Source organism: Aplidium turbinatum, chromosome 4 (assembly GCF_918807975.1).
Source record: "Aplidium turbinatum chromosome 4, kaAplTurb1.1, whole genome shotgun sequence".
Lineage (NCBI taxonomy): Eukaryota > Metazoa > Chordata > Ascidiacea > Aplousobranchia > Polyclinidae > Aplidium > Aplidium turbinatum.
In genome coordinates, this window is record NC_137475.1 from 24,498,175 (window position 1) to 24,514,658 (window position 16,484).

A 16,484-nucleotide genomic window follows, 5' to 3' on the forward strand; every position below is an offset into this window, starting at 1 on the left:
AACTTTCTACTACCTTTCGTAAAGATCCGTTTATTGTCACAGAGAAGCATGGTAATTGTGTGATTGTTGAAAATGATGACGCAAAGTATAAAAGAAACGTAACCCATGTTAAGAAATTTCATGATTCAAACAATAACCTAACCACTGATGTGTCTTCGAGACATAATGTCTCGACTGAGGCTTTCTCTGATTCAACTGATGTAATACCTGAACAAAATGTTTCGCCTGATAACCTTACTGACGCTGTTATTCTAACCAGGCCGCACCGCAACATCAAACCACCGCAACGGTTTAAAGACTTTGTTATGTAATTTACTGTGTTGGGTTTAGCCAGAACTGTTATGTTTAATTCTTGATCTGTTGACTACATTTCGAAATAGTGTTTGATTCTGAAAAGGAAAGAGATGTAGTGTCTGTGTATTTACATAATCTATATTGGAAACCCGTAACGTGCTAGTATATAAATGACTCGTGTCTCGCTGTTTGGATTCTTTGTTCCGCCACGCAAATACAAGTGCTATGTTAAATCTGAACTATCAAGTTGTGTAAAAGCAGGCTAGGCAGACACAACATCCACCACAAGATCTCTGCTTCCCCAAACCGGCACCCCAGTCGACTGAAGTCAAGACAACCATTCGTGCCAGCTGCTCAACTTCTGATCAACGCAGCAGATGAACTTCATCTCTGCAGCTACTTGGGCGGACTATAAATGGAATTCTGAAAGGAAGTCAAATACCACCGGACTTCATTCGTTCATCCCCAACGCCGACACATGCCTCATCGGCCTGACACTACAAAGACAAGCATGGGTGCGCCTCAACCGTCTTCGTACGGGCGTCGGGCTTTTCCGGTCAACCATGCACCATTGGGGAATTGGCCTCTTCCTCCTCCTGTGAATGTGGTGCCGAGGAACAGACTGCAGACCACATCATCAATAACTGTACCATCTTCAAGCCAAATAACGGAGTGGAAGGTCTGCGTGTCATGGATGATGAAACTAAATACTGGCTGCTCTCTAATAGCCTTCCAGTGTAGTCCGGGAACATCTTGAGTCTGGGCTGGTAAAAGGATAGAGTAGACCCTCGGCCCCAGAGGCTTGCACGACGACGAAGCGCATGGTTAATAGGTCCACCCGCTTATTAAGCCCAATTTGGTCCATTCCGGAATTACTGAAGGTATAGGAGTGGTAGAAAATTGGGAGCTGGTTTACAAGCTCCCCATTTGGTTAAAAAGGCGATGACGTCACGGAGGAGGTATCCACCAAAAAAATAGTAGAAAAGTGGGGTGAAATCAGTCAACCATGACGATAAAAAGCATGCAAGTGTCCGCTTTTAGTAAATTAGTTGTGATTTGCTTGTTTCTGCTTCAATTTTTACAATTGAACCAGCCCTGCAAAGCAGAAGATCTCACCTATGCAAAGCAATGTAACACAGGCCCGAACAACACCACATATCTCCTTAGAAAAGAGTTAAACTTGACCAAGTTTAACTATTTATCCGAAAAATACTTCTAAAGATACCAGCATTTAATCAAGAACATATCTCTGTCGTTTCTGCTTCGATTTTTACAATTGAACCATTGCTGGAAAGCACAAGCTATCGTCTACCCAAATAAAGCTAAGCCAGATCCTAGAAGTTAAAAACATTTCTTAGGTAAAAAATTGAACTTGACCGACTTTAACCATTTATACGAAAAATACCTTCAAAGATATCAGCATTTAATAAACGCTAATTTAAAGAACATATCTCTGTCTATTTACAAGCAAAAGTTGAGGTTGATAGCTTTTTCACAAAGCGAGCAACCGGGCTTCAAACACAAGCAAATAGCGCCCGATGACTCGTTGCATTTCCGAATCGAAGCAAGTAGGTATAGCCTACAAGTCTCTCTCGGTCTGCGATCATTTTATGTCTTTATTAAATTAGTTGTAAGTTGCTTGGTTATGCTTCGATTTTTACAATTGAACCATTAATGGAAAGCACAAGCTATCGTCTATCTAAATGAAGGTGAGCCAGACCCTAAAAGTTAAAAATATTTCCTAGGTAAAGAGTTGAACTTGACCGACTCTAACCATTTATACGAAAAATATCTTCAAAGATACCAGCATTTAATAAACGCTAATTTAAAGAACATATCTCTGTCTATTTACAAGCAAAAGTTGAGGTTGATAGCTTTTTCACAAAGCAAGCAACCGGGCTTCAAACACAAGCAAATAGCGCCCGATGACTCGTTGCATTTCCGAATACATCACGAAGAGACTTTATACTCGAGCTCATTGAATGTTTGTGCTACCAACTACAAAACAACACAACTATTGTCATGACACCTGAGTCAAGTAAACGCAGGAAATGCTATAGATTCTAACTTATAACATAGTATAGAAGAGGCTGGATAACAATGCAACGACATTTACGTGTTCCAAGTGTCAGAATCCTACATGTGGAAAGTGTTCTCAAAATGATTAGAAAGTTATTTTTGTGAAATTCAGCGGGTGTTGCAAATGATACTGTGATGCATTATATATATGGCTGGTCACAAGTGTACTCATTTATGTTTCTTTTACATCTGTAGGCTAGTCTAAGATTGCTAAACCGTGTCCCATGGAGTGCTTATTTCTTATGCTTTTTTGTTCGAAATAAGTTTTCAACAATACAAGTTGCATGCAAATGTGTTTTTTAGGAAACTGCTTTCATTTAGAATGCATAATAATAGTTAAAACACTAGCAGTTAGACAGAAAAACGCTGCAATACTGAAGGTGTCCTATAGGACACCGTGGTAATTCTAGGGTGTAAAAAATCCTGGTAATTATAGTGTTAATACAATGTGGCCCAAAACACTGGCCACAATTTCAGCATTCATTAGGGTAGGTCTGAAATAAGTACAGTAGGCTATATAGTAGAGTGCATCAGTTGCCCCTTTATTTCTGAAAAATTGGAAATTCAAATGTGACATATTTTCTGCTTTTATGGGTTGATATGGTTTAATTGTGTAGCAGTTCATGATTTACAATGCTTCTACGAGGATTGTGACAAAAATTACTCTCAAGAAACACAAAAAGTTTCTCAAAAGCCATAATTTGACAAACTTTGACTTTATTGGCAATTTTGACTTCATTTTTGACCTATCAACTTCTTAGAAACAGTCCCCTAGGTGCTGAAAACAACTTTATTCTTTGTTTCGTGGACAGACGAGGACCTTAAAAAATTTTGACTTTATTGACTTTTGCGGGCCCTATATATCACATATTGAATAGCGGATACTTTGTTCCACTGAACTTCAAAGTCAAAACATATTTACTTTTCAGATGCCAAACCACCTATGACGAACAAATTCGTTGATTCGTCATTGGATAAACTGTTGAGAACATTAAAAAAATCACCTCTCCACCAAAATCGTAACATTGAAAAAGCTACATAAATACTGGCAACACATTCAGCTGTTTATACGAAGATAAAACATTTATACACTGTCTTACTTTTAACCGCAACGAATACTGCTGATAAAGCTGAAATTGTGGCCAGTGTTTTGGGGCAGATATAGTAACAAAATTGGTATTCTACAGTAATAAAGTACTCATAATTGTATCAATTTAATTCTGTGAGACTTAAGTTTAATCACTCACCAGCGAATCACGATGCACAAACACTCTGAGAAAATCATTACTTCGTTTCATTCCATTTCTGGTTTCATTCCATTTTTAATACCTGTAACCTAATAGATACAATACACGTAGCCTATAGCCTAACCACAGTCAGGAAAAACGTTGCAGCACCGGTAATAAAGTGCCAAGGTTACGGTTTTAAAAACTTTAACGTCCTCATTTGTATTGATATTTTGCATCACATATGATCAAAACAACAGAAATTAACCTTCATAATTAAGAAATTGTGAATTTCTTTTAGAAGGAGCTTTTAGACCAGCGTTTCTCAAAGTGGGCGAAATTGCCCCCCAGGGGGCGAAAATATCAAAGGGGGCGATCGGGGGGCGAAATCACTCAAACGGGGGCGAATTTATCAAACCACCAATAACAGTACAACGCTCTAATCAGTTCTATGCACTATGACTATGGTATTATAAACTATTAAGTTTAATAAGCCACAAATTCAATTGTAGACATAGAGCAACAACATCTCACAATCTTGCCAAAGTTTACTTTATAACTTGAAGGAGTTGAAGCTATCGAAATCTAATCAATTCATTGCAAAATTATCTATTATTGCAGCGTCACAGTGCTCTTAGCAAAATATGAAGTTAAAACGTCACATTTCTCTTTCATATTCCCAGATATTGCAATTGTTTTGACGTGCGTAACAAGAGACAAACATGCAAAATCAGTTGTAATTTTTAGTAGGCCTACGGTAGTTTGGGATCAATTTTTATCGTTCAACTATAAACAAGCAACTTACAGCAAATTTAATAAAGACACAGAATCAGTGGTGGATTTCCAGAAGAATATCTTCCGGAGCGTTATTTTTTTACTTTTCAAATGCTCTAGGTGCCGTAAAAGAGATTCAGAAATTTGCCCTTATAAGACTTTGAAACAACACACTTGATGTACGTAAAACGTTGCTAAAGTAAGTATCATGGTCTATAGATGGTATAGCGTTGTTCAATGCAAATATTCTTATTTTAGTGAAACAAAAACACAAAAAAGTACAAGTTACAGCCTACAATTGTGACATTTATCGAATTCAAAACCATAAAACCTCAGGCGATTTCGGGTCTCAATTGCCGGGTTACGTCCCTGGCGCACCAGGATCCAACATACTTTGCTGGTGAAAACTTTCTCAGTGGAAGACCGAACATTCGTGTAAAGATTAAACTTGAAACAGTTACTTAGTGTGTAGAGAAGCAAGGTCAGATGTCACTATGAGGTTCATTTGTGAAAATCTGCGTTCACACTAGTTCGATAAAATTGGAAGGGATTTTAGTGACGTTATCAAATTTTGAAAACTCTGGGATCTTCTTTCCGAAGTTATATATTGACGAAGTCCTCTCACAACTTCGCGTTCATTACAACTAATTTAATAAAGACATATAGGCCTAATGATCGCAGACCGGGGGAGACTTGTATTGTATAGCCTACTTGCTTCGATTCGGAAATGCAACGAGTCATCGGGCGCCATTTGCTTGTGTTTGAAGCCCGGTTGCTCGCTTTTTGAAAAAGCTATCAACCTCAACTTTTGCTTGTAAATATACAGAGATATGCTCTTTAGATTAGCGTTTATTAAATGCTGGTAGGCTATCTTTAAAAATATTTGTGGGATAAATGGTTAAAGTCGGTCAAGTTCAACTCTTTACCTAAGAAATACTTTTAACTTTTAGAGTCTGGCTCACCTTCATTTAGATAGACGATAGCTTCTGCTTTCCAGCAATGGTTCAATTGTTAAAATCGAAGCAGAAACAAGCAACTTACAACTAATTTAATAAAGACATAAAATGATCGCAGACTGGGGGAGACTTGTATACTTGCTTCGATTCGGAAATGCAACGAGTCATCGGGCGCTATTTGCTTGTGTTTGAAGCCCGGTTGCTCGCTTTTTGAAAAAGCTATCAACCTCAACTTTTGCTTGTTAATAGACAGAGATATGTTCTTTAAATTAGCGTTGATTAAATACTGGTATCTTTAAAGGTATTTTTCGTATAAATGGTTAAAATCGGTCAAGTTCAACTCTTTACTTAGGAAATATTTTTAACTTTTAGGGTCTGGCTTAGCTTTATTTGGGTAGACGATAGCTTGTGCTTTCCAGCAATGGTTCAATTGTAAAAATCGAAGCAGAAACAAGCAACTTACAACTAATTTAATAAAGCCATATAATGATCGAAGACCGAGGGAGACTTGTATTCTTGCTTCGATTCGGAAATGCAACGAGTCATCGGGCGCTATTTGCTTGTGTTTGAAGCCCGGTTGCTCGCTTTTTGAAAAAGCTATCAACCTCAACTTTTGCTTGTAAATAGACAGAGATATGCTCTTTAAATTAGCGTTTTTATTAAATGCTGGTATCTTTGAAGGTATTTTTCGTATAAATGGTTAAAGTCGGTCAAGTTCAACTCTTTACCTAAGAAATATTTTTAACTTTTAGGGTCTGGCTTAGCTTTATTTGGGTAGACGATAGCTTGTGCTTTCCATTATTGGTTCAATTGTAAAAATCGAAACAGAAACGACAGAGATATGTTCTTGATTAAATGCTGGTATCTTTAGAAGTATTTTTCGGATAAATAGTTAAACTTGGTCAAGTTTAACTCTTTTCTAAGGAGATATGTGGTGTTGTTCGGGCCTGTGTTACATTGCTTTGCATAGGTGAGATCTTCTGCTTTGCAGGGCTGGTTCAATTGTAAAAATTGAAGCAGAAACAAGCAAATCACAACTAATTTACTAAAAGCGGACACTTGCATGCTTTTTATCGTCATGGTTGACTGATTTCACCCCACTTTTCTACTATTTTTTTGGTGGATACCTCCTCCGTGACGTCATCGCCTTTTTAACCAAAGGGGGAGCTTGTAAACCAGCTCCAAGAAACGATATTGTGGAATATCCTAGTCAGCTAAAGTTCTCTTTTCTACACGATTTCAACGTTTAGCAACGTTAAAACAATGTAGAAACGGCAATTTCTGCTGGTCGGGATAATTAGGTTATGGTAGTTCAACGTTTAGCTATGTTAAAACGATAGGCCACACATTTGGTTATCTGTTGACCTACTATAATGTAAAAATGAACTGTTAGGCTAACTGGGTTCTTGGAACAAATTTTTACTGGTCGGGATAACTAGGCGGATGCAACCTAGTTCGTACCCTCAGTTTGTACCCTGAAAAGATCGAGAGAAAAAATTTTAAAAAAGCGGAAGTCACTGATCGCTGTTTCCGCAAACATTTTAAAATTTTCCCCCTGAAAAGATCAAGAGAAAGATAGCACAAAGCCGAAGACGCTGATCGCAGTTTTCGCTAACCCTTACCTTAACCTTAGAATAATCCATGCTCTAATCCTCGCTGGTCGCAGTTTCCGCTAACCTTTACCCTAACTCTAACCATAGAGTAATCTACGCTCTAATCCTCGCTGTTTCCGCAAACATTTTTCCGCAGTTTCCGCTTACCCTAACTCTAACCATAGAGTAATCTATGCTCTCTAACCCGGTAGACACTTTAACGTAGGACAGTTTTCCTCACGAATCAGCTGATTCACAAATCGTGTTGCCAACATTTTTTCTGCAATTAAAGTTAATACAAAAAAGGGACATAAAAAAAGTAGGTATCCAGCGGCAAAAAAAAGAAAGAAGTGTCTTCTGAGTATTAACATGTATCAAATGGCTGACATTTTAACCGATGAAAAATTTCCTTGTGGACCAGGTGAACGCAGTCATTGTGACTCATGCACATTATGATTGTAGGTGCTAAAATGCGTAACAATCGAAAGCAAATTTTGAAGTGTAAACCATCAGGCTGAGCTTTTACGGCATTATTGCACAGTTAAAACAACGAGATATAGGCTAACACATATGTGTTATATCTCGTTGGTTAAAATAACAAGGTGATAAACTGTTTTATTTTGATCAACAACGCACGAGTACAAAATAATTGACACAGCGAAAAGAACACAATAAACATAGCCAGGTCAGAGGCTTTAAAGAATCGGCCTGCCACGCCCCACGAAAATCCTCGGAATTTACTAAATCTTCAAAAAAACAAAGTTGCAGCATTTGGTTGTGTGCAGGGCCGCAGCCAGCACAAAATTTTGGGAGGGGGGAAAATGAGTATTAGCTATTGCACCTGTAAGTGAACCGACGGCGTAGCCTATCGCCGAAGGTGACACCCTTTTAGTTTGTGGGGGGCTCTTCCACAAAGTTTTGAAAAAATATCCCAAAATTGGGCATTCTGAGAGTACTTTCGGTCGAAATCAATGGCAAAACTCTGTCAAGTGATGCTGCAACAGAGGGTAAAACGTTTATTTAAATTACATAAAACACATTTGTAAGAGTAAATATAGGCTAGTGGTTGGTGCAATGGTAGACTTCAGTTTGTGAATGAATACCTTTCGCACAAAATACAGCACAGTAGCCTACGTACGCTATCTAATGTTCACATTAGGTCTGAGGTGTAGGCTTCGGGTTCTCTTGGGACTGCTGTTATGTTTATTTGCATCATCACGAGACCTGACAGTCTATCAATATGTATAGGCCAATAGCTTAAAAGTCGGTTGGTCAGTCGTATGTATAAAAATATTTCGGGGGAGCAATTGCCCCTGCTGACTACGCCCTTGGTTGTGTAGCCTATCTGAAATTTTACTGGATCTAACTCTCTCAGTGCTTAAACCTTAAAAAGCAGAAGACTGGTGGTTGTCTACACTCCACAACGTGCAAACCCTAAATTGGGCAAACACATCAAAGCTATGAAAAACTACTGTTTGTTTTGCGAGTCTGAGCATATTTTCACAATCAGTAGATCTTGTCTTTCTTTATTGTGCTTAGCTGCTTACGAGGGACACGCATAATGGTTTTACGTGTTTATGCCAACATGCAGTGGCGGTCGACGGCCACACAACTAAATTTTCAACAACTGATTTGGTTGGTTAGAAGCAGTCGAAAAATTTTCAAAATCTTACCTGAAACATATTACCTAAGCTACTATTATTGCTATCTAATCCTAATGATTTTAACTCACGAGATTTGAGCAGAGTTAATAGCAGGACTGTATTGAAATGGCAGTAGATATATGGTAGATGGATATTTAATATGACGATTGATAATGGTAGATATTTACACAATCCACCTTCACTGACACATTGCATGCTGTGTTCACTGTTCATATAAGTATAAGTTTGGCTCCAGGTCCCCTGCGGTAACAAACACGTATATTAGCCCTAAAAAGGGGGGTTTCACGGTTGCCAGTCGCTCATTGTCGCCTGGGTTGAAAGAAAGAACAAGCAAGCCTGTTCTATACAGAGCATCTCCACTGCTATACACAGCTTAATTGAAAATTCCAAAAGGCTTACAGCGGAAAATGTTGACAATGCAAATGATAAGCACTTAAAAGGTTTGCATCCTCATTTCATCTAAGGAAGACACTGCACACGCAGACTTCATCATATCTGGTTTCTCCCCATGACGTTGCGCGTATGCATTAGGTTTTGTTCGCTTAGGCAATGGATCACGTGCAAACGCAATGCCAGGTTTGCGCTTCCGCACAACTTTAAGAAATTTCTTCACATCCTTTCGAATTGTTAATCCTGCAGGCTGCATCAGAATTGCAACGTGATGCAATATAATCTCTCATCGTGGACAATTGACCAAGTGCATTTGTCACGTCTGCGTCTTCTTCCACGTTATACACCACATTGAACATTTCATTGACAACAGTCCGCATTTCCTTTATGGTGTTCAGTCTTGCGTTGCTTAAAATATTGCTTGGGCCGGGTACGTCTTGAAGAATCTGTTCCATGTGAGTGTCAGACGCAAAACAACTTGAGTCACACACTTCAGCAGAGTCTGGTGAGCGCTCACGCCCAGGCCTAACTGCTAAGCTGTCAACTACGCACGGGTCGAGAACAATGAAAGGGGAATTTGCGTACCAAGTAGGAAAAGTCTCCCAAGACACATGGGCAACGTGTTGAATAACCGCAAACATGTGCTTGCACGGAAGAAGATGCTTCTGGAAATCATCGCAGAAACAATTGGGGATGGTACTTTCTCCACCAAACGTTACGCGATAGATTAATTCCGACGAAGCACTTCTTACAAGAAATGCATCTCCAACTTGAGAAATGGAGGTGTATGGAATTTCATCCGATGAAGCAATTCTTCTCAGAAAGTTACCGATCACCTCGTTTGGTCTATTGTACAAATACTCTGGAATGGAGGAGTTGTACTGACGATAGAATTCCGAAGAAAAAATTTTGTTGTTCGTACCTGCAAAGCAAGCAAACAGTGCTCAAAAGCAACATCTTATAGCTTATAGGTCGAACTACAAAAGTAGCCCCGCAAAAGTACGGTCAGCCTTAAAAATGTCATTATGGTTATTGTTTAGGACGGTATGTGCACGTTCATTCGAAAATGACATGACAGTTTAGGCATTCTTGAAATTTAATATCTAGCATTCTAACCCTTCAAGGCTTACAATAAATGGTAGTACCGTACTGTAATTGCAGTTGTACCACAATAACACAGCATGGTAATTCTCACTCACCGACGCTTGTTGTCAGGAAGGAATTCTTTACGAATTATCGCTACAAGAGCTGACAAAGATTTATCCCTCCGTGTTCGAATGTATGACTCCTTCAGTGTTCTGTTTTGGCGTTCCACTCCATTGTTTGTGTGGAAGGTTACGCTCCACTTGTTGGCTCGATAAAACCACACCCAACGCTGCAAATATTTTTAGCTCAGTACATTGCAATTGTATCCAGCAGCATAGGCGCCTAACTATTTTTTTGGCCGTGGGGGCGAAAGCGTGTTTCACCAGCAGCAACGTAAATTCAGCGAAATGTCATGCAGATGGATGACGTAATTATGTCGTCACACTAGAATTGCTTTTATTGCCACACTCGGAGTTATCGCTACGTTCGACCTACCGTTATTTATTATAAACAAAACTCGACCAAAACACATGCTATGCGTCTGCGTTGGCTAGCGGTTGATGGACTGCGATTCTTTAAGCTAAGCACAACATAAAGTTTAGCAACGAACTAGATTTATTAGCATGAAACAAGAGACGAAAAGGTTTACTAAAAGGTATTGTCTGTAAATGGAATGAAAATACTAACTTGATCATACGCTTGAAAATATACCTGTTGAAAGCAAAATCATTCATGTTTATATCAATTCAACAGCACGTCACCTTGAATAAATTTAAAAGTTGCTGACATCCGTAAACAGCCCTTGAAAAATAGTTACGGAGAGACGTTTGATTAAGTTTTCGACTTGACATTGCTCCCTTTTCACTACAATATCGCAATTTATGGCTGACCAGCTTTCAAGTTTCAATTGGCTGTAATACGCCCGTTTTCGTGTTGCAGATGAAACAAAAGATGCGCAAATTCCCCGCCTCTGATCGGGTTTCTATGGCAACGGTCGTGTGTGCGCCATGCAGTTTGCGCGAGTCCATTGTTGCGTTGATTATGCCGCGTGTGCGCAATGCGGTTTGTACCAGCCCTTGTTACGTTGGTTAGTGGTTACCTCGCTCGGGTCGAGACTTCAAGTTCATTTTTACAGCAAGAGATTCACTGCCGCGAAAGTTCTCAGCAGAGGTTTCGACTTTCGAAAGCGACATCGAGTCTGTTTGCATGCGCATAAAGCTAAACGCACGCTGCGTCAACGTAGCAAATTATGTTGTTTTTGGGTGCATTCAACATCTGATGACATTGAATCGACGCAATATGGTAGATTTTTGCCATATCTCAGGCAGCAAAATCAGTCATTTTACATTGATTCAACGTCTGCAGACGTTAAATCAATGTAAAAATGACAGATTTTTTTGTCTGGTGTGGGATTGTAGCATCGCTACTCGTTCTAGTGATTATTTATCGCGAAGCTGTTGCGGTTTGCATTTAAAAATGTTTTCCTGCTGCCGATCGCTAGTTCATCTATTGTTTTATGTATCAATGCAGCATAAAAAGTTGCTCCCACGCATAAATATGCGTGGGGGCCTGGCCCCCACGGGTTAGGCGCCTATGTCCAGCAGTGAACGTTGCAAAATTAATGCTGTGAATGCTTGCATTGAGTTACTCATTCAACGAACCTGCCTTTCTGGAAGCCAAGCATTTTCAATGTATCTTTGAAGCTTGGGGTTATTCATCCAGCACTTGCTGGTTTTGAAATCATTTCGTGCATCTGTGAAGGACTGCTCAGAAGCGGCTTTAGCCAATTCGCGCAAATGACCCATTACAGCTGGTTTGTTGTCACCAACACCATTGTCGCTTCTTCTAGTCCATCTTTCCCAAGCTTACTCTCTATGGAAATCGCACAGAAGCACTAAACAATCTGCAAAAGAAATACGAGAAAAAATTTAACTGCTTTTCGATTTGGTGAAAAAGTCCGTTTCGTGACCCACCCTACTACTTATGCTCCTCTTGATGAAAGATAGTTTGGTGACCCATGCAATAAAGTATCGATGTAGGCTATATCTTTAATTTCACTTTTTTTAACTAACTGACATGTGGTTGTGTGAGTCTCTACTTTTCATTTCTTGCTTTATTGTCAACTCTACCATGATGACATCCCCAGTAGTGAGTGCATGCAATAACAAAAGGAACTCCTGGTGTTTCGTTCCACTGCAGTCTGCTCTTTAAACCACCTAATACATGAACAATGGACATATATGCAGAGATTATGATACAGCACACTTATCTCATATAAGCAATACATTTGTGCAACTTGAAGCCGAAGCCAAAAGCTTACTGCATCACATTACCAGCTTTGTTTTTCCTTCCCTTTATAAATTTTGTTGTTGTTTCTTTTTCAAATTCTTCAACACTTTTAGTCGCACATTCCCATGAAGAAAACCACTGCAAACAATGTATTGATAGTATATAGAACAGGAGTCTACAAACACTTTTGGTACAATCCTAAAAACTAGTTGTATATCCTCCTTGGATAGCAATGCAATAACAACAAAGTATAGCAAACACCTTTACAGGTACAATAGTTTTATTCGTTGCTAGTTTAAATTGTTTTGCAACCCAAAGCTGAAAGTTGCGTGACCAAAGTTTAGGTTGCAACCCACTATTTGCAGACCTTTCATTTACAAGACTGAAAAGGCAATCCGGTGTTTGCTGCGTTGTAGGATACATGAGTGGCAATCACTTCATTGGATGATCACAATATCTGGAACAATACAAGTTGGACCTTTTCGACGATAACAAATTTACTCACCTTTACATCAAAATTTTGAGTGATGTCTTCACCATCTTCATTGTGTTGAAATGTTTCACCAACACTGTTCTCTTTTTGTCTTGCATCTTGTAACTATGAATACAATTTCAATTGTCTTTGAAACTTTTAGAGTTACACTTGTCATTGCAAAGGTTAAGTGTAAGTAACACATTTATAGTAGGCTAGAGAAAAAAGAATTGTTGAGCTGGTACGTATTGTAAGTACGCTACTACTGTAAGACCTTGTCAACTGCAGGGAACTTGACTCTATACTCATCTTCTTAGTCATCTGAAAAGAATTGGTGCCAGCACAACGTGCACGAACAACAGGTTGTATCTTCAATTTCGCATCTTCTGAAAGAACCTCACTTGACACCTGCCAAATAAAGAGAAAGCTGCAGCACAACATTTCACCAAACTGTATGAAACTTGCATTCATTTTCATTCACGCAGAGAATCCGTAGTGAAACCTCACCGTTATGTCTTGTATGGATGTTTTTTCAACAAAACAATAATTCACATTCCCGACAAATACAAACAATGATACTTACTTGAAAGTCAGGAAACTTAACCACTTTTGATAGGTGAATTGTTGTATACTTGCTAATTTTTCCAGTGCATTCCTGAATGCAGACAGGAATAAGAAAGTTAATACTGTACAATTTGGCCTACTTTAGATTGATGTTTCACAATAATGACAATATAGGGGAAGATGGGAACACTTTGAAGACATTTTCTAAATTTAACTGCTACATACAAGAATTAAAGGAAGTGTAAATAAACTTTTATTAAACTTATATTGTATTCCAAAGTTATTGCATAAAAAAGGTAGAAAATAGAAGCGCCGCCTTTGCACAATTTTGGTTTGGTTGGCTGGTTTTTGATTGCTTATCCTCAGACTGACAAAGCCTTTGATAGGTTATTTCAAGTAGTTTTTCATTCTTGCAGAGGCTTCTGACGCAGGGGCAGTTACCGACATAGGCAGAGTGAACTTTTTGGATTGTTGTTGCTGGAAAATTAGTCGTGCCGCTGAATGGATAGCAGTCCTGAAATGTGTTGCTCAAGAGAACCGAACCAGCGCTGCTTGATCTTGAGTTGGGCGTGTTACCACTAAGCTAACAGGGCGGACGTTATTCAAACAAACAAACATTCTGTTTAAAGCAACGCCATCTAAAGTGTCCCCACTTTTCTGTACTACCAAAACTTCTTGGTGCAAAGAAGTAGAAGGCTTAGCAATCTCAAAACTAGTCAGACAGTGTAAAAACAGTATGATGACAATATCAAAATGTTTCCCATGTTAATACAAGGCTGTATAAAGTAAAACATGTTCTTTCTTAATAAAGCATGAACAGTGAAGATTTTATATATAATTCGGTGCTCATGTGTACTTAAATTCAAAAGAAAACAACAGACTTGGCTACTTACAGACCCAACTTTCGCTGATGAGACAAAGTCAGCTCTTTGGATAATGACATATGGTGTTTTTGTGGAATCCCAGAAAATGTTTCGACGTTTTGCCAAAGCTAATACAAATAAATCATTTTCATGCAAGTCAGTTTAGTGTTAGCCTATACAGTTAAAAATCAACTTCCATTTGCTAGGCCATCTTCAGTGGGTGCAACCTAGTTTGTACCCTGAACAGTTCGTACCCTGAACAGTTCGTACCCTGAAAAGATCGAGAAAAAAAAATTAAAAAAAGCCGAGGTCGCTGATCGCAGTTTAATAGCACAAAGCACGAAGTCGCTGATCAGAGTTTCCGCAAACAACCTCGAGAGTTAGGGTTAACGGAAACTGCAGAAAAATATTTGCAGAAACTGGGATCAGCGAGGGTTAGAGAGCATAGATTACTCGATGGTTAGAGTTAGGGTAAGCAGAAACTGCGGGAAATTGCGAGGGTTAGAGCATAGATTACTCGATGGTTAGAGTTAGGATAAAGGTTAGCGGAAACTGCGAAAAAATGTTTGCGGAAACTGCGATCAGCGAGGGTTAGAGCATAGATTACTGAGTAATCATTATTCTATGGTTAGAGTTAGGGTAAAGGTTAGCGAAAACTGCGGAAAAATGTTTACAGAAACTGCAATCAGCGAGGGTTAGAGCATAAATTACTCTATGGTAAGGGTTAGCGGAAACTGCGGAAAAATGTTTGCGAAAACTGCGATCAGCGAGGGTTAGAGCATAGATTAGTCTATGGTTAGGGTTAGCGGAAACATGTTCGCGGAAACTGCGATGAGCGAAGGTTAGCATTAGGGTTACAGTTAGCAGAAACTGCGATCAGCGACTTCGGCTTTGTGCTATCTTTCTCTCGATTTTTTCAGGGGGAAAAATTTAAAAGGTTTGTGGAAACTGCGATCAGCGACTTCCGCTTTTTTAAATTTTTTCTCTCGATTTTTTCAGGGTACGAACTAGGTTGCATCTATTTTCAGTTAAGTTGACAGCAAACAACACACAATCAACCAAGACAATGTATCTCCTCTTGACTTTTCCCATTGTTCACTGAAAGAGTGAGTCAGTAATCACGTAAGCAATTCCAGTAATAGAGTTAGCACACACTCAAGGGCAGGAACATCTGCTGAAAAAGGCCGGAGTCTAGGTACCGGTATCATAGAAAGTTGTTCTTACAAAACTGAAGTAGAGCAAAAAGCCTACTTACGAAGTTCATTAAAATGTTTGTGCATAAATTTCCCTCCACTTTTCCGTCCAAACTCTTTGATAGCTTCAAAAGTATCCGCTTCACTTGTAAACCACTGCACAAAATAACATTGCAATGCAGACGTTGCAAAATGCAACAATTAAAATGATGTACGGTAACAACCGAATTTTGCAAAATCACAAACGGACCCTGGGAGGCAAAGCTCAATGCCCCCATGCGTTCACCACTGGCTACACTTGATCAAAGGAAATAGTGAGTCATTTGTACAACAGCTTAATTGAAGCAAAATACGAGACTAAAAGTCAAACACTGTAATTTACAATGAAATACCTTTTTAACTCTTACAACAATAGAGCGTACAACAGAATGGTGCGGTATGCTTCCACGCAAAGCAATTAAACAAAAACAACAGATCTACTGCGCGATGACAAACTACCGTATGCCACCGTGCCACTAGGTCCGAGTGAATGAAAGAAAAGTAAGCAAACCTCTAGTCAAAGCACTAGACAAAACGCAAGGTGACCACCTCACTACACTGTTACTGTACTAACCACCAAAAAGTAAAATCCTCCACAGACCTACAAAGGCTACCCCAGGACACAAGTAAATCTACAAATTAAGTTAACTTACAACAGCAAGCCCACTTACTTGTTCAAGCAAATTAAGTTAACAATAGCAAGCCCACTTACTTTTTCAAGAATTCTTGCTTGAGTCATTGAGCTTGCCAATTGCCATGTCTTAGATTCACAGAATACACAGATAGATACAGTTGACTAGTTGTCTGACGTTTTTAGCGGGAAGTCAATACCAACGCATTTTCGGCGCCAACAATCATAATGGCGTGAGTCACATGACTGAAATCAGCTGATTCGTGAGGAAAACTGTCCTACGTTAAAGTGTCTACCCTCTAACCCTCTCTGATCGCACTTTCCGCAAATAGTTTTCCGCTAACCCTAACCCTCGAGTTGTTTGCAGAAACT

At 39.1% G+C, this 16,484-nt stretch overlaps 1 protein-coding gene across 1 annotated transcript; it reads right to left on the reverse strand.

Moving 5' to 3' along the window:
- Positions 1–9,775: 9,775 nt before the first annotated feature.
- On the reverse strand, positions 9,776–16,332 carry LOC145769436 (uncharacterized). The gene is made up of 10 exons (XM_082581078.1): positions 16,194–16,332; positions 15,505–15,598; positions 14,280–14,377; positions 13,406–13,477; positions 13,097–13,230; positions 12,856–12,948; positions 12,395–12,488; positions 11,723–11,964; positions 10,175–10,350; positions 9,776–9,897 (listed from the first exon to the last, which is right to left on the reverse strand). The coding sequence occupies exons 1-6, from the start codon at positions 16,218–16,220 to the stop codon at positions 12,858–12,860; spliced, it is 516 nt and encodes a 171-aa protein (XP_082437204.1). The 5' UTR covers positions 16,221–16,332; the 3' UTR covers positions 9,776–9,897; positions 10,175–10,350; positions 11,723–11,964; positions 12,395–12,488; positions 12,856–12,857.
- Between the last annotated feature and the right edge of the window lie 152 nt (positions 16,333–16,484).